The 22,069-nt window shown below is 41.9% G+C and overlaps 1 protein-coding gene across 1 annotated transcript in view; it reads right to left on the bottom strand.

Annotated features, from left to right (window-relative positions):
• nav3 (neuron navigator 3) overlaps positions 1-22,069 on the bottom strand; it is a 209,165-nt gene that overhangs the window by 92,384 nt on the left and 94,712 nt on the right. The window contains exons 6-7 of the mRNA XM_073480877.1: positions 15,843-15,911; positions 7,576-7,718 (exon numbers count right to left, since the gene is read on the bottom strand). Of these exons, the coding sequence (XP_073336978.1) occupies positions 7,576-7,718; positions 15,843-15,911 (212 nt within the window). The remainder of the gene's footprint in view (positions 1-7,575; positions 7,719-15,842; positions 15,912-22,069) is intronic.

Here is a 22,069-nt window from a genome sequence, read left to right as displayed (position 1 = left end):
CAACAGCAGGTTGGGTTAAAAGAAAAGATTTTACTGTTATTATTACACTGGTGTCTCAAAGGAGTTTGAACTCAAGCATGCTGTAACTTTCTGTTCAAACTTCCAACTCCTGATTTACACTTCTATGGAGGCCTGTCACAGCACGTTTGCAGGTGGATGACAGTGGTTAAAAGGGACAGGCTACTATTTTGTACACAACAAACATTGTGACAACAAAAGAGATCACACCAGCCATGTTCACATGGAAGTAAAGAAAATCATCAACCCACAGATCCACTGTTCATCATCATCCTTTGATGATCAATAAGTTCTAGGAGTTTAAGGAGATTTTTTTTCATTCGTGAGGGAAGTTTCCCTGAACCTACCTACTTTTTTACTTTGATTTTCTGCCTTTCCTAGAATCATTGTGGGATTATACTGAATTCACTCATGCTATACATGCGAGTGCAGTAGAAAGAAGAAAGTGAGCTTTTCCACTTGTAAAAAAATTGAGCACTGCAACCTCAAGTCAGAAAATGTCTTCCATATTGAGGCTGCAGTGGGTGTAGAAATTGGTGTCTGCCTCTGATCCCAGGATTTCTCTTGCTATGATTGTTCAACACTGGTGGAAAATGGCAGCTCGAGAAGAAAGACCTTGCTCTCTCAGGAGCTCACATCAAAACCACAATCGCTGAAACATTTCCTGCTATCAAACTCAAAGCTGCTGGAAATATCTGGTCACCATGTCATCTACGTTTAGACATTTATCTACACGAAGAAGAACTTTTGCAAGGTACAGGTTAGATTTGAAGTTAGACTTGCCATTAAAAAGTACCCTGTGGAGGTTTTTTTAACCTCTAGTAGGGGTAGGCTATCTAGCCAGAAGAGTGTTATCACAGTCTATTTTATGTAGTCATAATGCGAGATCTAAATTGTGCTCTTTTTTTCTAAATTTGAAATGGCATGTAGACTAGGGCCAGACTTAAAATAGCTTATAAATTTCTCCATTTGCACCATTAAAACACAAAATTGCACTTGAGATAGTTCTCAACTCCCAATCCACCACGCTGTCAGCTATATCTCATGTTGTGTTATCTAAAATACATCAATGTAGGAGCAACCACATGTAGTAGTAACAAGTAATTCATCCAAAGCCGTCAAGTTTGCTACATCACTGTACTGGTATGTATGTGATCGACTGATCATTGCAGCTCTAATGTGTATTACGAAACATATACCAATAATCACGCAATCAATGTCACATAATGTGATAAAAAGTTAAAGGCTGTTCAGGTATTAATGAGATAATTAATTCTTCAAATTAATTATGTAATATATCTGTCTAGATGTTTTTATACGTTATCACATTCTTTCAAGCCGTTTAGATTTTAACTGCTTATCACATTCACTGGCATTTATTCCATGACAGGCTTGAATGCTGAGCTATGATGCATGACAAAGCTGTTTACTTGTAGCAGATTTTCAGTGAAATGGTGCTAGGAAAATATAACATGCTGAGCCAAGCCTCACACACATACACACAGCGCACATAAACATCCATCATGCGTATAAAATAAATGTTTTAGCGTCCGCCACTGAGCATTGACCTTTACACACACACCCCACTTTTCCTGGCTGGTTGATACTCTGGCCATCAGGACTTCTCCTTCCCTGACTGTCTCTTAGACACACACATAAACACACAGAAGATCCACTACCTGACAGATGAGTATAGTACGATGGACACAACAGAGGACAGGGAGGAACAGACAGATAGAAATGCATCTTCAGGATGTGAGTTATGAGAGGGGGAGAGAGGCAAATAAATAGAGAGAAAAAAAAGGAAAGGCAGAATCAGACATGGAGCGGGAATAAAGTGGAGAAGGCGACGGAGTGACAGCATGAAGTTATGCACCATTAGACTGAGTGTCTGTCTGGCTGTCAGTCAGCACAGTGAGCAGGGTTCAGCTGGCTGTGAGTCACCTCCAGTCTGCAGTTTAAAGCCCCTTCAGGCAGGGGAAGGGGAGGGGGTTTGGCTTCAGCTGAGGCCGGGGTCGAGAGACTTTAGCCGGCTTACACTTCTGACAACATTCTCTAAAACCTTAAAACATGCCTCAAAAACGCCTCAGTGCACCGTGTCACATCCAAAGTGAAAAGTGCAATCTGTCAGAATATAACAGAGATGTTTCTTTACATTGTGGTGTATAAAATGGAATCCAGCACCCAATGTGTAGTAATGGTCAGGGTATTTTATTTACTTCCACATGTCTTCATTCAAGACAGGATGTTATTATTCTTTATTTCTTCACCATTAACACAGCACTCATTAGGATTGTAAGAGAGAAAATCACTGCTATTTCTGTGAAACTTCTGGTCCTCATGTTTTTTATGACTGCATTTTATGATTGTGGCCAATCAACAGGCGTAAAACTGCTAACGCTGATGGCATCATGAATATCCTGCTGAAATCATTTCAGGACACAATCCAACAAAACCAGCTGGCTACTAAAACATATCGATCATCTGTTTTGCCAACAAAGCATCATTACGTCATCTGACTGAAACACACTGTACATATACAACATCTATGGTTGAAGCATTAATGATACAGGCCATTAAAGTCAATCTAAAGATAGTTTTGTACCAAACATTTACATACTGCTCCTCAGCTGTTGCTAGTTATCTGGACACTTTTTGTAGGTCCTGTATTTAAAGCTAGGGTTGGTAAGTTACAAGCATTTTTTGTTATATTTGTAGAATTCCTCTTAACATCCCAACAGCAGTCAATAAATCAAATCTTCTGACGAGGTAGTTGGATGAGTTTAGCAATGACAATGATGTGCTGTGCTCACGGTACGCAGCCACTGAGTCAGTTGTTAGCTAACTCAGTAGTTCTAAGCATACAGATCCTGAGCCAAAAAACAAGTGAGAGGCAGTGGTAGTGACAAGACTGTCGTCCAGCCGCTAACTGAGTACCACAAAGCACACAGCCCCTGAGCCCATAAAAGAGTCGCTGAGGCAATGACGCACTCCTTTAGCGGCTAACGTTAGCACAATGCACACACCTACAGCAGTAAGGAACAACTGTCGTGCCACGTAACCCCTTTGGACACACGTACACCTGTGACAACTATTTTGCTTGTTTTTACATGAGTGTGGCATTTAACAGTTTATTAATGTATTTTGTAGACTAAAAAAGCTAAGAGAGCTTGTTTGAATGAAGCAAACAAGCTGCTAATACATCTCCCAGCTGGCTAGTGAGATGTACGGGGCAGTCTGTGTCAGCAGGCAGTGCGTGTCCATGTGTTTTGGTGGAGTGGCTTTGAAGCGAGAGGGTGGGAATTTTTCAGATTGATACTTTCAAAATCGAGCTTTTCTATAGCCTACCAACCCTATGCCATTAAAACTGTGGCCAATGAAACTTATCATCTTTCTTTAACTCTGAAGACTAATTCTACATAGTTGCTGTGTGTGTCATATTTGTGTGTTTCTAAGAGTATTTGTGTGTGCTACATGGACCTGTAGGTATAAATCTGATTGCATGTGCATGTGTGGACGTGTGAATGTTTGTGTTTACATCTCTGCATGTACAAAATATAATATAATATCCAAGCATGCAAAAAAGTATGCACACATCTCCACTGAATGTGTCGGTGAGTTGTGTGAACTTGTGTTCGTACAACAGCAGAACATCCCCTAGCTTGTATATAAATACTGTTTCTGCATATTTAAAAGGGCAGTGGACTGGCAGACACTCTTCTGTGATGAGTTAGCAGGTTAGAAAGCTGAGATGAGTCAGAGAATACAGGCAGGTCTCAGATAAGCAGAGGTTAGAGGTTGGTCTTCACCAACAGATCTTCACCAGATAAACACCCTAATTTTGTATTTTTTTGTGTCTGTGCGTTAGTCTAGACACCCATCATACAAATGTGAGAGAGCATCTGTTCTTGTGTTTATGTGTTTGCATGTGTGTCCTCTGTATCACCCTTCATCTTTCGAGATAGCGCAGCGGCCCTTGAGGCAGTTTATGAATGTGAATGAAAGAGGTTACAAGCATTTGTGTAACTCTGTGTATGTGTGTCCAGTCAATTAACCCCTCTCTTAAGATCCCCCTCCCTCCTCCCCGCTCCTCCCTCCTCATCCCGGAGGCTGTTTTGTAGCGCCACCACACTTTTCACCGTGCAGTGACTTGCCGTTGCCATGGCAACAGACTCTTCTTTGCTTTTTTTTTTTTTGCCTCACCGGCCGAGGAATGAAATGTCACTTGTTCTGGGCGGTGGTGGACCCTCTGTTAACAAATACGTATGTGCTGTTTGCAACTACAAGACAAAGCCTGGATTCAAGGAAAGAAGAAATGACACATGCACACACATACTGTACATCCACATACAGGTCCATGGACATACTTTTAATGTCAACAGGCTTTTCTTCTACTCTTCCAAACTCTGCAGCTCTTGTTTTGTAAGGATTTTGTGACACTTTAAACTTTCAACTTTAGCTGCTCTCCCCAATCACATCACTGTCAGACAGATAATACATTATCGCCCTGCTGGAGGAAGTCTGCAGGGTCTCTAGTTACACAGTGTCCTTGTAATTGTCATCCTATACCAAGCAAGGCAATCAACAATTTTCTTCAGTCCATTCTTACTTACAACTAATAAACCCTGCCCTTTCATGCTTCAATTTAGTTGCCTAATTAGGTAGTTGCATGGCAACAAGACTGATGCAATGCTCCATGTGCCCTTTGAGCTCATGTCCGTTTGGTCAGAGATTCACTGTGTCTGAGTAGAGAAACAAAACAACACTCTAAAGGCTTCACTTCACCCCCACGAGGCCATACATGCCTGTATGTAAAAAAAAAACTGTTGAAACTTGCAAGAGACAACTTTTTTCTCTCTCTAACTAATCATTTTGAAGTGAATACTGATTGCGCAGTGTGATGACTGTGGGAAAATGACACCACCTGCGTACAGATTGACTATAAACCTCACATTCACTATGCTTTCGGTCTGCCACCAGGCTGGATTTTTCTCTGAAAACAAAACTTGAATGTGGAATTTCTGTGAAAACTGTCCACTGCAAAAGAAAAGAACCCCTGCTGATGGAGGAGGCAAAGACGGCGAAGAGGGAGAGTGATAGAAACCGAGGTAAAACAAGAGTGAACAAGCATTCACTTGATGGAGAGCGCTGGTGCTGTGTCAAAGTATGTTCCCCCGTTGATATGCGTTTCCTCTTAACACCATGTCTTCAGATGCTTCAAAACCAGCATTCTTTCCACTAAATCAGTAAGTAACAACACCTGCCTACTTATTAATACAACCAGGTGTTTTACTCTGCCTTTTCATAGCACTGACATCAGGGTTTCTCAGTCAAATTGTGTGCCGATGGTTGTCTTTTGCTTTGGACAATAGCCAGGCTGCTAGCAGGTAGCCATGTTGCTAACGCTGTAGTTGCAACAGTTTACCACAGGGAAACGCTAGGGAGGAGGGAAAGTTGAAAAGTCGTCAATGTCCTTTTCAATGTCTGGTGTTTTCTACAGCCATTTAAACTCTGCATACAGTGTATATATGTTTAGTTCCCAAAAACTACGCAGTATAATAACCTTGTATCTAAATGAATCAAGCAATAGAACAGTCATATTTGAATACCACCTACAAGGTCCTGACTTCACTATTGGATCACTTTTCGAGCTTTACTGTATGTTGCACTGCACATCTGGTGATGTAACTGAGGACTTGCCATGCAGAATTATTTTTCAAATATAAAACTATGCAAGCCTTATTGTTTTCTGTTTATAGCCTGTCAGTTTACACAAATCTGAGACAAACACTACTGTAAACATTCAGATACTTTTGTATCTGCTGAGAATAATGACGTGTTCATATCTTAATAATGTATTTGTATACATAAAATATAAATATAATACATAAAACAATTAAGGCTTGTAAAGCCAAAAGTGAAACAAGATGAAAGGAAGAGCGAGAGAATGTGTAACCTGACAGGGCTGAGTGAAAGTTGGAGAAGAAGACAAAGAACAAAAACTCGTGAGGATGTATTAAATGGCTTGTGGCACACACTTCCTGTATCCATTTCTGTCTTCTGCTCTCTCTGCTACCTGCTTTTGCCCAGAAGGTTCTGTCTGCATTGCTGACATTTCCCCACAATTGATTTTTTTTTCTCCTTTTACTTTAGACCAAAACACTGTTTCATCTCCCCTGCAGTGAAGCACCAACGCCTGTTGTCTTATCTCGAAAAAAACTCAAAGTTTGTCTTCTGGCAGGACTGAGCTGCACTGTGTGAAAGGTCCAAAATGAAGAATCCTCCCTTTAAAAAAGCCATTTTCGCCCAACAATAAAAAGAAACTGATGCATTGAATCCTTTATGATAAGGCTTGCTGACGGACAAACCTCCACAAGTAATTGATTTTTAAGCTAAAGTACAAGACTGAAACCGGTTTCTTAATAATCTCTGCTTCCTTTTGCTCTCTTTTCAGCTACAAACACTTGATCACACACTCCCTGTCCACCCTCTTATTTCCATCATCACTCCCTCTTCCTCTGCTTGAATAGTTTGAAGTTTCAGACAGAAATCAGAAGGCAGAGTACACATTTTGTGTGAACTTTTAGGATTTAAAGGAAGACAGAAAGACCAATTCAAAAAGGAAGTTAACTGGAGGCCTTTTTTTCACTGCTGCCTGATGCCACTCACTGCATCTCTCACCTCCACCTCCATTACCCCTTACTGATCTTCTCCAACTCTACAGACTGAATCCTGCAGTGTTTGTCCTCAGTGACTGGGCAGTGCTTTAATATTTAGACAATCTGATTTAAGACATAAGATTAAATGCAAGTTCTTATTAGTTTTAAAACATTTTATGATTGTATATATTGCAAGCCAAAGCAAACGGTAGTCATTATAATGTCATAAACTCTTCAGGAATGGTTTCAATTATTAAAATGACTGTGAGCAACGGGATAGGTTTTAATTATAATCACTCTATGAGCCAATAAGTCATGATGAATCTTCTGAGCGAGCCAAAGGGAATTTCTTAAAGCCAACAGCAGCCGATAAGTAATTCAAACATTGCGTGCTGATACATTTACTCTTCACAACAGGAAGAGGCTGTTAAAACAACTATTTATTTGTGAATAATCAGTTCTGCGTTGAATGAAATGCTGTACGCTCTAACTCAGCTGCTGTGAGAGCCTTCTCTCAAACAGAAACACTCTCATTAGCTTCATCATGCTCGACAGAGCAGCAGCCTGAATTTGCCCCTTCGGTCATCTCTCAAATGGCTCTCTCCACAGTGTGAAAATTTGTCTGCGCCTCCACTTAATGGCATCCATTATAACTCACTTGGAATAAAGAACTGGGGATGATTCAGCAGACTGGTGAAGACTGGTAAAGCAAGGTACTGGACTCCACTGCAGCCCTTGGCCTGTCTGTCTGAGTCGGTGGTGCCACCAAGTGGTCAGATGGAGAATTTAAAGTGGATGCCCTTACCTACCGTCAACTCCATCATTCATCACAAACCTAACTTCTGAAAGTGCTACAGTGTGTCTTGTGGTATTAAAGACAATAATATGATGTTCTTACCTCTGTCGTTGCCGCTGGCATACTGAAGAGGCTTGCTCTTGTCGATGCTGTTGAAGCTCTGGCTGCGACGGTTGAGGTTGGATGAGCCTGGGCTCCTGGAGGCCCCGCTGCCTGCAGCAGGTACTCTAGAGGGGCCTGGTAACCTGTAGGGGCAGGTGCAAAAGAGAGAGTTTGGACATTAAGATACAATATTGGAGGTTTATCTTTTTAGAAAAAAAAGCCTTGAGGTGAAGCTCCTCTGGGGGCAAAAATGTCTACAGTCAAGTTAAAGAGTTGTTGCTTGCTGTGATTGTTTCTTTTCTCCGTACTATCCATGAAGAGATCCCTTCCGAAGGTGATTTCAACACTAGGGTTTACAAAAACAAAACTAGTTTTGAGTCGTCTGTGCTCCATTCACAGAAAAAAAAAAACCAACACAATCTATTTTATAAAATGGAGTGGTGAGGATGAATTGAGTCTCAGCATGGGGAAAGAAGCTGCTTAAACAAAACTAAAAAACTAAAGACACTATCACTTTGGAAGATATCAAGTGTTGTTTTAAGAGAAACTGAATTGAACATGAATTGGAGCCCTGGGTGGTGTGGGAGTGAAAAAAGTTTCACTATGGAATCAAAAAGACATACAAAAGACTCTCAGTCAGGCCTTTACTTGTGCTGTATAGACTCTATACAGTACAGACAGTACTGACCCGGGGCTCAGTATGTGTCAGTGTGTAAGATGAAGAGATCAAGGGAGTGCCGCAAGACTGAGTGTGTGTTCCCGTGTGGGTTGAGATGAAAGAAGGAAGTGAATTTTGAGTTTTGGTGGAACTATGAGACGGAATATAAAAAGACACATAAGTTTGCTTCACGACAGGTTGATTGAGATCTGTCAGCACAAATCAATACGGGAAAACACATGTACAAGTACATGAAAATAGACATTTGAGACAAATGATATGTAGTCACTATTCACTCCTTTACCTCTACTGACACTGCATAGAGAACCAGGACTTACATGCACACTGAGGAGGTTTGGGTTTTCAGTCAGTTTCTCTACTCGCTCACATACACATACACACTTTCGCATAATCTTTTTCTCTCGACAGTCAACGCTGCCAGTGTCAAATGTTGATTTGCCATGCTGCAGCTGGAGGATTTGTACGACTCCCTTGGGGCCGCTAAAAGAATTATCTCATCAAAAACCTGTTGTTATTGTACAATAACTTTACATGCATTTTGCCAGATGCTTTCACCCAGATGTTTGTTGGTAAGTTATTTCAAAAACAGATTTGGCATCTGGTTCGGAGATGGCAGGATTTATGACAGCTTAGATCCATTTCCACCATTAATCACTATGGTTATTGTTTGATGTGATTTTTATGAACTGATTCCAAAACTGTATTTTACATTACAGTCCATGGTTCATACCTGGCCTCTGAATCTCTTTAGATTACTTGTTTGTATGTTGCTACTACCAAAATGCATGTCCCATCAAGGGATAAAAAAGACAAGAAAAAGCACAGAAACATCCCACGTCTCAGAGCTGACACACCGTTGGAACACATCACAAAAAAGGTGGGATTAAAGGTAGGTAATGCAGAAAAATGGATATTGAGTGAAGGCCTTTCTCGCATCAGAGGGCCGTGGGTGGTTACATTCACAGCCTGGTCTGTGTCAATATTAGGAGGGAGGGAAAAAACCTTGAAGAAATTCTAACAACTTTGTGTCTTTCTGTCTCCCAGCCTGAATGCTGTCGTGACGTCCTCTAACAAAGATAATTGATTTGCTACGCTGAATATGTCACTCGGTCTGTATTGCAGATGGAGCCGAGATGTCGGAGAGGAAAGTTTTTTTTCAAGGGTGAAATCCTGAAGTGGTCAAAAGCCCCAGCAGGGGAAAAAAACCAAACAGATTTCATATGTTCCATTTTGTCTTTAAGGCCTTTACTTAATAAAACGAGACAAATAGTCGATGTGGAGCGTGGATAAACTACTAACTTCTGTATTTTTCAGAAATATCTCCCTAAACTGTCTGCAGTGCAAAAAATCTGGAATAGATAAAGTTTCTTTTCTCTATCAGTCAGTACACCCAGCTTTTTCCTCTACTATCAAACACAGCACACGAACATGTAGGGTCACTTTTATTTTGAAACACTGATTCTGTTTGTGAGGGGCCATCAAAGTATCAGTCACCAGTAGGACAACCTGCACTGGATCAAGACAAGATAAGTCCATGACCAAATCAATAAAGGTAGTGTTAGGGAGTTTCATTTCCCTGGACTTTCCTTTGAACACATTAAGGTCAGCCTAGTAGATTTATAAGATGGAGTCCACATAAAAAATAAAGGGCTGACAGTCCAGATAGGACCTGATAGTTCAGAGAGATAGTCATTATATAAAGTCTGAGAACCATCCTGCATTACTACTGCCACACATACAGTACTGCTGCCTGTAGCCTACTGTCTCTGTTAAATGCTTTACATGGAGCCTATTTTTCAAATTACCGGTTACACCCCGCCTTTCCGAAACCCTGCTGTTCCGAAAATAGACTTCCATTCTTCGTAATGGCGGGGTTTCCCATTTTTTCTAAAGACCCCGCTATTCCGAAAAGGCTATTGGGGAACCCCTAACCCTAACCCTAACCCTATTGGGAAGTAATTGGAACTTGAAAGTTGGATTCGGAACAGCGGTGTTTCGGAGTGGGGGTGTTTCAGAATGGAGGTGTTTCGGAATGGAGGTGTTTCGGAATGGAAGGCCGTCCCCCAAATTACCGACCCTTTTCATGAAAGGTAAGTTTGAGATGCAATATGTAAAAATTTTAGAAATTAATTTAAAATTATCAAAAGAATGAAGAAACAACCGCGTTGACATTATGTTAAAGACATCCATGTATTATGTTGCAGAGATATCTATTGAAGTGAGCATGCTAACCAGCTAGCCTTGGCCAGTTCTGTCTTATAATACCACTTTGTACTTCAAGAGGTCTGACTGTAAAGTTCATGCAGAGTCAGTTAATAGGACTGCTAGCTGCATGGCCAACTGAGCTAACAAGCTAACTGCTGCTCCATGGGCGCACCACATTTTTTTGCCCAAAACACACTTTTTCAAAGCGTCTGGAAGCGGCCGCGCCTGTAGTGATGAGTCTCTGCGTGATTGGGGGCCTGTGGTTATACGCTGCCTATTTGCTTGGAGTATGAATTTGCCAATTCTTACATACTGCACCTTTCAGTATCGTTTGCTGAAAAGACTCAATTCATTTTAATATAGGATATTGCACTACGTTCACATACCAGACAAAAGTAAAAGAAACATCACCTTGCCATGCTTATGCTCTCAGTTCATCTTTTAAAATCACTAAAACAGCTCTTGATTTGCAGAGGAAGGCTGCTCCACTAACTGATATCAGCAAGGAAAATTATGCTTTAAGCTGCAGGGCTCATCAAAATAACCATCCGCTGCATTTTCTGATGCAACGAGAAACACAGAATGCATGCAATAACAATATTCAGCACTACTGCAGCAGAGGGACCTGAATGGTACTATGTATAATTGCAAAACTTCAAGCTTGCTTTGGGTGCCTCCCTTGAAAAATAGAACAAGGCTCAGCGATTAAGCAACCTGCACAGCATGTAGTCAGAGCAGAACCGCCTAATAAGTCAGCCCATATGCTGAACCACGCAGACATTGTTTTATATAGACAGTTGTGCAAAAATAAAATGTGCTTAAGTGCAAAAAACACTGACATCAAGAGGCAGTAAATGTGCCAGTGCCTAGATTCAGTTCCTTTAAATGTTTTAGATCCTAAAACATCCGACTGTACATCTACAGTAGCAACACCAGCAGACTGTTTAGAGATACTGATCTAGGTCTGAGAGCAAAGACTTGGTGCTCTGCCTGAGTGATCGCACTGAGCTGCAGCCAGAGGTGGTCCTCAGCCTAGAGCAGAGGCTGCCATTCACAGGGCTGAAACAGATGGACGAGTAAACACTTAATAAAGGGAGAGAAAAACAGAGAGCAGAGAAATGACAGGGAGGAAAAAAGATGCTGAATTTTAATGTACAAATGACATACCTCAAAACAATAAAGAGGTAAAACCACCCAGACACACACACACATGCACAGCTATAGGGCCCTTAGCTCTCACAGGTACAATCAACAAGGAAGGGGACAAAAGAGACCAAACAGTGAAAAGAAGAAAAAAAACTAAGAAGATATGAAAAAGAACAAAGGAAGAATTAAGAGAATGGGAGTGAAAAGGAAATAGATGCAGATAGAGTCAGAGAAAAAACACTGTAGCTGCAAAGCCAGACGAGAGAAAATGAGAGATAAACAGAGAAGAAAATGAGGGTGAGATTGGGGCAATTCAGATGGAAATCAGAGGGAGTCCCTTTTATCATAAGATTCTTTCATCTTCCAAAACACATGTTTGATAATGCATCAGCAAAATTGAGCTTCGGAGGGAACTGTGAATTCTGGACAGTCGTTTTGCTTCAGGACAGACTCGGGGAAGTGTCTTTGAAACAGAGGATCTCCTGCCTGACAGTGAAGAAGAAAACTGCTGGACAACCACATTATTCACCCTGTCAGTCACCAGCCATACACAATAGTTCTTGCAGAGGAGAGAGTGCTTCATATTCATTCCCCCTGCCAAGGTTTTACCAGTGACCCTTTTCTGTATTATGCCAATTTCTACATCAACATCCTCAGTCTGCCCAAATGCAGGTTGTTTGGACCAGCTGGTCTGGAATTCACACTACCTTCAGGGCAAAGTCAGAGCTACCTCAGGCTCATTAAAATGGAAGAAACAGACCACATGGTAGCAGGTGGCCAACAAGGTGTCAAACATCACCCCCTGCTGCAAAGATGATGAACTTTAAGGACCATATCAGTATTGCAGCCCATTTAGAACAATACATAGATATATTTTACATTAAATGTTGACAGAAATGAACCAAGGCTTGTTGTTTACTGTGATGGATCACACAATTTAAGCAGGGTCAAGAGTCTGCTCCCTAAAAATGTGCGAAAACAATGGCTGCCTGGAACTGTAGGACAAATACGGCCAAAACCCTGGCAGCACTCGAGTATGTTCACACCAGCCTGGCATATTAAGACTCTAAAACTGTTTTAGCGCACTGTTAGTCAGGAGCCCTTCTCAAAGAGAACCAGAGTGCAGTTCATCAGAAATAAGACAAAACTGAACGCCAACAATAGGAAGTAACCCATTATAATAATTTTACAAATGTATAAGAAGTTCTATAGTGGCACCCAATCATCACCAGTTACTCATCGTTGAAAAACCAAGCATAAAGAAACGAGGGCAACCACTTGTCTTGGACCTATGTAGCTATTTCTTCATGAATACTTAAGTGGTATGCACACCAACGATCACAAATAACATCAGAGAAAGCCCTCTCAACTGGGAAGCACGAGTCTAAGCAGAGTATAAACCTACTGCAACGTCGCCCATTGGTTTGTGGAATACAATTTTAAAGCCTTGAGTTCGGCATTGCGGCTGTCGTTACCTTGGTTTAGGAGCCAGAAGTGATGATATTTGGATGAGAGAATAGAGCTGAGGAGGGTATAGTGATTGGATGTGACTGAGAACCCAAGGACACGCGATGGAAGCGACTTGTCAACCACAAAGTAGCCACGTCCTAAGGCACGCCCTGCTTTATCGTCTATTTTACTCTAAATGGGACCAAAAACACTAGAGATTGAGACAACAAATTCATGAGGTTACTGAGGTAACAAATTGAGTGTCATGGGTTTTCTTTTTGCAACCAGTGCAGTTTCCCCCTACTGGCCATTAGAATGAATGCAGGTATAAGGCACTTTCACATTGGCTTCAGTTTTCAGACCTGGGAGCTCCGTCCAAATTTTATACAGTCAATGGTCTAAGCAGACCAAACACAATAATGCAACATAGTAGACATGTTTCAGCCCGTTAAGAAAAATGGATGGAAAGAAATCTATATGAGTGACTGCAAGTGAAAAGTGCAGTTGTTGCTATTGTAGAGAGAGCATTTTCTTTAGCTCTAGCTAACGAGCGGAATAAAGAGCTTAAAGAAACTCCAGCACCTGGAGGGAAATACTCATTCAGTGCAGTATGAGAGAGAGACATGAGTTGTTTTCCTATTTTAGAACTGCTAAAACTTTCTCGCTTCAGGGATAGGAGAGGAAACAATTCATGGTGATTAAAAATAACTCGCTCAGATTGCAAGAAAGCAATTAAATGTGGTAATTTAGGTTTGTATGAATGAGAATCAGATAGCAACAGAAGAAAGGGTTTACACTCACTGACCTCCAATACAGGTTTTTGTTTGTGTTGAATGTGTATCTTCACGTGTGTAGGAATTAGTGAGCTATTTCTGCAGAGCAGCAGCAGTGAGGTTTGTTGTCAGTGATGTGAGCGAGCAGATTACCACCCATAGGGCTGGAGCTGCTGGCTGCAGCATTTTTGCCATTGCTCAGTGGCGGCTGGAGAGGAATTATTTGCCAACACGCTGGTTCCCACTGCATCTGAGCTGGAACAAATGCTGCAAGCATCAGACAACTGGACCCTGGGGTGTGTACATACAGTGTGTGTGGGTGAATGTCTCATATCTATATGACTGTATCTGTTTTTTTGCTCATACATTGCTCATACATGTACATTAAATGTGTACAGTAGGTGTATGAACCTACGCTAGTGCACCAACACACATGCAACCATGAGACTCAGAGCCTACATTTTTATGTTTATGGGACAGTAGGCAGGTCAGTGTCCCTATGTGTATATGTGGGCTTGATAGGTTTACCAGCTCACATGACACTTCTAGAAGCCAGTGGTTCCCTGACTGCTAGCTACAGTCCAGAGCTTGGCAACAAAAAGTGTCATTATAACACTGTAGCTTATTTAGCAGCAGCTTCTTTGCCAAGATGTGTAAAAGGGCTATTCCCAAAGGACACATCACACAGAGCAGCACTTCTCAAGTAGCAAAAGCGCTGGACTGAGCACGGAGATTAACAGACTTAAAGTGCAAGTAAACTGCTTGTGTGAAAACTTTGCAGTGATCCTCAATTCCCCTTCTTTCGTGATGCGAGCAAACCTTTCTGGGGGAAAAACGTGCCAGGGTGACTGGTCAGTCAAATCATTTGGACACTGTGAGGTGTTTTTCTCTTGAGTTTCTGAAGGTTGATGTTATTTCTTCATGTATTGAGCTATGGTCGCCCTGTTTTTGAGTGTTGATTAAAGTTAGTCCTAATTGCAGTGTGATTCATCTCAAATTAGAAATCGTCATTCATTCTAATTGTTCACTGAACACTCAGCATTTGCTTGAATACACATGACTCATATAGAAAAAGCAAATTATGAAAAAGCACCTTTACAATTATATGTCTATTTGGCTGCATTAGCCTTGACATAAAAGAGTAGTAAGTGAGTAGTTCAGAGCTGAAAAGGCATGTCTAATTTGACTAGATAACCCTGAAGAAAAGCTAAAAGGGAATATTATAATAAATGTTCAGCCCATTAAGAGAGACTATCTTTTCATTGTGAGCTGGCACGAGGCACACCTACATCCCCAAAGCCAAAAATGTCCACAGGGACACTGTGTAAAACACAAATCAAACATAATGTGATAATTTGCTACTCCTTTTTGACATATACTCAGGTAAAGACAGTTCAAAGACAATATATTCAAAGTTTTACCTTATCAACTTCAGAAACAGTTTTCAAACAAGTCGGGACAGGGGCAACGAAAACCTGGGAGGGTTGTGAAATGCTCCATAAACACCTGTTTGGATAATTCCACAGGTAAACAGGTGATGGTATCATGATTGTGTATGAAAGGAGCATCCTCGAAAGGCTCAGTCGATTACAAGCAAAGATGAGCGAGGTCTACCACTCAAACATATGATTGCTCAAAGGATATTACTACACACACTCTGGAACACTTCCTATGGTGTTGGTAAACACAGCTCATTTGCAAATAACTGCATTCTGTTAACACTAACTTGTTTTGGAATCAGGGTTGTACACCTTGCAGAGGTATCCTTGAGCAAAACAATGAATTCCTGCCAGCTGCTCTCTGCTCTCTAGCTGACCCTGACCTTTGACCTCCCTGAGGTGCCACCAGAGTATCACAAGAACATGAAAACATGAAGGAAAATCATGTGAAGGCGCAGGGTCACGCAAACAAACACTAAAACCATAAGTGTACAGCATATAAAACAACGTGGAAAGTGTGAGAATCAGATTATCCAGTCTAATGAAGGAGGTCCATGAAGTATTTGCCACATTTACCTTGTGTTTTTCTTCTGTGGTGACCCTATTCCACTGTGGCCCGGAGGACTTGCATATCGCGCTGTGAGACTGAGGAGAGAGCAGAGAAGATGACGGACAGACTGTTAACACAGTTAGAGGAGGAATGAGACTAGCATCTTGTTGGAAATTTTTTTAATCCATGCCTTAATGTAATAATGTCAGTGAGAGGAGGCATTCAGATAGAGGCAGAGCAAAAGAAACACACACACAGTGCATACAGTGCTGCAAGACGCCAATGCACATTGCTTTGATTTCTCACATGATGGCTCACACATGTTTACTAGCACACGCTTGTGACTAAGCCAATAACATTTCCCAATCCATTTATAGGGCCGCTGAAATAAAACGGCCCGAAAAACTTTCACAATCAGTGTCAGGGTGGCACCGTTTAACGAAAACCCCAAAACACACAACACGCGAGGCAGAGGCGAAGGAAATGCCCACAGCACCAGTCATAGTTTACAACCCAACACTCACTGTTAGTCATTCACGGAGACGGGAATTAAACGTGGGCCTCTCCATTCATGTTTGACAGGAAGTAGTTAAGCTACTTGTAGAGGGCTTCACGGACAAAGCGATGCCTTTAATCTCCATACGTACACCCTGTAAACAATGCGATGTCCAAGGCCAGGCGGTAAAGCTGTTGTTTATCCCTGCCTGTAAATGCTCTGAGCGTAATGTCCTGTGTGAACTGTGTGACTCGCAAGCCATGTGAGTGTTTCTCCCCTGTCATAAACTGAGTGAACAGAGACTCTATTGAAAGTTAGCTGCTCGATCAACATGACATACAGTATCTTCTCTTTTAAAAGTAGTTCCAAATGCCTGAAGAAAATAATGTTTGTGGCTGACTGTAGAGCTACAAAAGCAACCGAAAACCCACTCAAAGCAACAGTGTCATTTTAAATTCTGCCTATGAAGACAGAGAGACTTCTCATGGTCATTTTGGCTAAAGGTTGCCTTCAGCTAGCATAACATTAGCAGTAAAACACAATTGACCTTTTTTGCTTTGCTCTGCTCATTTTTCATTTTTTTAACAAACAAAAATACATTTTTGCCAGTAATTATGGACGAAAACACTAGACTAGCATTGCAAATAAAGTAATAAATCATGTTTGTGGCTGACTTTAGAGCTTGAAAAAGCAAGTGAAAACCCACTCAAAGCAACAGCACAATTCAATTCTGCCTATGACTAAAGAAAGATTCCTCATAGACGTGTGGGCTAACTCTGCCTCAGCTAGCATAACGTTAGCATTAAAATTTGTGACCTTTTCTGCTATTTTTCACTCTTTAAACAACCAAAACAACATTTTCAGCAGCAATTACGGACACAAACCCACACAAAGACAGAAAAAAAGACAATGTTGAAAATGTAACCAAAATATAATAAGCAGTGTTGTGGCAGGTTCAGCTAATTGGTGCTCACATTGAGATAGCTTGACAGAGTTTTTCAAAAGCGGAACAAGGACCTTAACAAAAAGCTGTTGTTAGCATAATTAACATAGCAAATTATTTTTAAACATAGTCACTTACGGAAATATGAACCATTTCACTGTGTATGCTAAAGAAAATAATGAAAACGAGCACTGGAAAATGGTCGCCAGCAAAGACTGTTAAGCTAGGCTATCTAGTGGATGCTGTCAACTCAACCACAGGATGAAATACAATTGAAGCATCACAGTTTGGTCACAGAATCTTGACACAAAACAAAATGCTGACTGTACTTCTCACCTCATAGTAGTGCGTTAGTAAATATGCTAACTGAGAACTTAGACATGCTGGCAGCTAACTAATTCCCCCTTCAAGTGGTTTTAAATACTGACGACAAGTCTTTCTTGACTGAAGCCTGTCTTAATTTCAGACTTTTACTCCTACCTTCCACAGGCTGACCAGAGATAGTTCCTTCTGAGCAGGGAGCCACAGAGCTGCTGAAGCTCAACTGTAAAACCGTCCTCACACTGTCCTCTAACTTACAGTGAGCAGAGCTGCTGAGCTTCAGCTGGAGGAAGCAACAAACACCAGCAGTCTGTTTAGACGTCCTCCTTTTCTGACAACGAGGAACAACTTGTTCTCTGTTTTGTGATTGTGGGCTGCTGGTTTGGCGTTGGTGAGTGAGTGGACAGAGACAATAAACTACCTATACTGGGTGGCTGAATGACGCACTGCACTCGACACATCTTATTTTCTGCCCTGTCTGCTTTTCAGTGTGCAGCTCTCGACTTTGCATGAGACTGAAAAGCCTGGTTTCAAAATTAAACTCTTACATTTCAGCATTTTACGCAGTTAGCTGGCACCGTGACTCAGAGTAAATACAGTTCAGCAGAAAAATGATTACCAGAGAACCAACAGTAGGCCGATTATATATCATTTTATTGAAGGAATTACACAACCCAGATATAAAATCAAAAGTTGGTATTATAAGGAATAGGTTTTAGTACAAGTGGCTTACTTACCGTGACTTTCATACAAAATCTATTACTGATGAGTCTCTCATTCATGCATCATTTTCTCTTATCGAGAAGTACAATAAAAGGAGGAGTGGTGCGGAACCTTCAGGCTTTGCTGGGATGACTTTAAGTCAATATCTTGAATACATTTCATCATTCTGTAAAATCAAACCAGCCGCGGCAGAGCGACGGCGCCATATTTAATACTTTGTTCGGAGAGGTCGAACTGTGAACGGCAAGGATCTTTAAAGGTGGTGGGCAAAAATTTAAATTAGCTGTCTCGTTCTCAAAAAGTGTGATGTGATGCGCACACACACATCCACAGCCTTTCTCTGTTTACACCTCTCCCCGTGGACAGTTCAGCTCGCTTTAAAAACCACCTGTGATGAAGTGCCCAGTCACGGCACATCTCTAATTGACCTTGCAGGTTTTCGTGATGCCGTGTTATGCTAACGAGCTTCGGAGCAGACAGCAGAACGCAGGGGAAACAAGTTCAGGGCAGTTTGCCATTATAGCGGCTGAGCGTCTTCGTATTATGTTATTAATGAAGTATATGATACATGACACGTCGGTTAATGATGTCTAGCGACTAAATTCGCCCCCCTTAGCCCCCCCTCACCACAACCCAGACCACAGTTCATCTCCCAGTAGTATGTTTTGTGTTCTATTAAATACCCTAAATGGCACTTAGCACATGGAAAAGACGAGCTTAGACAGAGATTAATGGAGCCTGTTGCACTCTAAAATGCTTTTTCAGCTTACTGTTGGGAAAAAAAAGATCTTACATTTGTGCATTACGTTCCTCTAAAGGAATATAGCCTCTGTCCTTCTGCTGTTATTCTGTCTATCCTCTCTTTTTGGTTATATTCAGAGTAGGGGTGAAGTGCAAGGCTGCTATCCATGAGGGTTAGGATAAAGGCAACAAAGGCAGCACAAGTCTCAGAGAAGGTAATGTCAGCGCAGCCTACAGTTGTATATGACAGTAAAATACATCAGAGGTGCTGTGGTGCACATTTTTCCACCGCGAGACCCGTCCTTCCCCCCCCCCCCTCCTCCAACGTTATAAAATGCACTGAAACATGAAGGCTATGGTATAGATCCCCCCGGCCTGGAGTGCTCATCCAACCCACAGCATTTAAGATCTTTTCCAATGTGGAAAAAGACACCAGAACACACGAGGGCAGGATCTAGGAGTGTGGAAAGGCGATGAGGTGGTGGTGGTGGTGGTGAAGAGGAGAAGGAGAGAGGGGGTGCGGCCTGTCACTTTTGATCTAATACAACATACATCAGCGGGGCCTCCGTCTAATACTCCACGACACTGCGGCGCGCGTATTGGATGCCGTCGCCGTCCTGTTAAATGTGAGTAATATCAGTTTCAAGCTGATTGTAGCCGCAGCGCTGAGGGCAAACGCAAACTGATGGGTCTCAGATCCAAAATGGCGGGTGCTCGGGCATTGAGGCCAGCGTGATGACAGCAGGTAATGAGATGTCACCCGACCTTTGTGTCAAGGGGCGGGGGGATCAGCACTATCACAACACACAAAGTCACATCCATCGGAGCATGTGGCCACATGTTGCACTGCAGACATCTACAGGTAGCTGCTCTGGAAACTGGCCTTCATGCTTTATTTGCTGCACCTCACCTTGCATTCATTGTGTACACGGGAGTATCTACAGTAGCTGAAGCTCTGGCATTCAACTTGCACCTGTCCTGTAGTACCAATATATCAACATGTCCGCCAAGCTTAACAACAAAAAAAAGGTCATTTGGTTGCCCCTGTGGAATGGGGGTTCACGACGGTGACAATCAAACCACAGCATCCCGGGTTGTGCTAGAAAAGACCTACTTGTCGACCATGTTGAAAGGTAAAAGTGTTTGAAAAGTCTGTTGTCATTGAGGGGTAACGTGTGCTAATTGCTTAAATATGGGGCTAATGGCACACATTTTCAGACGGGCTCCTCTGGAAGATGATCAAGGTGTTGTACACATGAAACGTGACACAGATAGTTGTGTAACATATGGGAACAGAGCTTGAGAGACAAATTCTAACCCCAGCTACTTTCTCACCTGGCCAATCTCTACATGAAGTGGATGAGAATGTCGAACTTTGGTTTCAGGAAACTGTTGGATGCAGCTTCCCTGCATTTCTTAACCCAACCATCCACTCTGACTCATTCCCTAGAAGATTTAGAGGTACGTCAACAGCTACACGACACAGCCGACTTGCTTCTCAGAGACAACAGCCATCATTTGCAGAGCTACAAGAAGTCCCAGAAGCGTAAACGTAGATCATTTTTGAGTGGTTCCAGATAACGACAGTCCTCAGTATCCAGTAGGAAATGATAAATTCCTCTCCAAATTTCTGACATTTATCAAGCAGACAGTTATTGAGCTAAACATAAAAACACATCCTCTCGGCGACGAAGCAAACGTAAGAGAACTGTTTCAACATACATGCAGCACACATCTCATCAAACAAGCTGTTTGCAAGGCTAATTAAGGACCTCAACCAACCCATCTCACTGACATTTCCCCATGACAAAGATCAAGGAATTATTTATATTTCTATCTATGTATTAACTATCATAAAAAGCCAAACAAACAGGACAGGAAGAACCAAACCATTTACCAGTTCATGATGCCACTGACACTAATCCATCCTCCTCATATCAACATGTATTCTCAAGAAAGATCCAAACTCTGCTGCCTTCATGTAACCACAGACACACCGCACAAACTAAAACTGTACCTCGGAGACGAGTCAGGCTTTGCCAGGCTGCTGGCTCTCCCATAAGGCAAACGGCTCTTCCTGTCGCGAGACACGGCGGTAGGCAGGCGAGACGAGCGCCAGACCAGAGGGTCAACTTGTTCGCCCCGGGACATGTTGAGCTAAAGAGGGAGGGTTGTCAGGCCTGGGCCCCCCCTGCCTTCTAGAGCACTGAAAACTTCCCGTGGCTCCGGGCTGTCGTGATCTGTCCAAAGGGGAGTTCCCCCTCGGACACACACATACACACAGTCACACACACACACAGTCACACACATCCCATCCCCTGCCCCAGAGACACCAGTTAGACCAGCAGGTGCTGTCTATAGAAAGCTCCATACCACAACTGTAGATGTGCAGTAGGACCAAATGTGTGAGCGTGTGTTTGTGTTTGAGCGTGTGTGTCTCTGACAGTGTAAATCTGCGAGACAGATAATTTGATAATTTGAAAAGCTTAACATTTTGAATTTAAAGCATCCATTCTTCTGGCTTATCTTCTATTTTATGAAGTTACTCAGACATGCTAAATCTTCAGGGTCGGCTAGAGCTTACAAAGATTCATCACTGTGGAAAATTAGAATCAGAGCAGATTTTTTTTATGAATACATTTAATTACATTTCACTGTTTCCAAAGATGGGCGAAAGGGGGAAAGATGCCTGCATACCAGCTGGGTTTGAAGCTTCAAACAAAAGAAGATTACAAATCATTAATGTAATTTAAAGTTTACATGGTGCGATGTAGAAAGTGCAAGGAAGGCAAACTTAAAGATCAGCTACTTTACATTCAGTGGATTCTTCAGATAAAGCCAATTGTACACAGTCTGGGTGAGACAAGCACGCTGCCTTTGTTTAATTTAAAAAGAAATGAGCAAAAAGGTATTTTGCCTTAAACTAAGAGTCTTGGTTTACCATTACAAAGACAAGGCTTTTGTTAGCCGTTTTTCTTAATTTCAATGTGTCTGACATCGAATTCGAAAGGAGCACCACTAAAAAACAG

Source organism: Pagrus major, chromosome 14 (assembly GCF_040436345.1).
Source record: "Pagrus major chromosome 14, Pma_NU_1.0".
Lineage (NCBI taxonomy): Eukaryota > Metazoa > Chordata > Actinopteri > Spariformes > Sparidae > Pagrus > Pagrus major.
The sequence above is the reverse complement of the archived record's forward strand: the minus strand, read 5'-3'. Positions and strand labels throughout refer to the sequence as shown.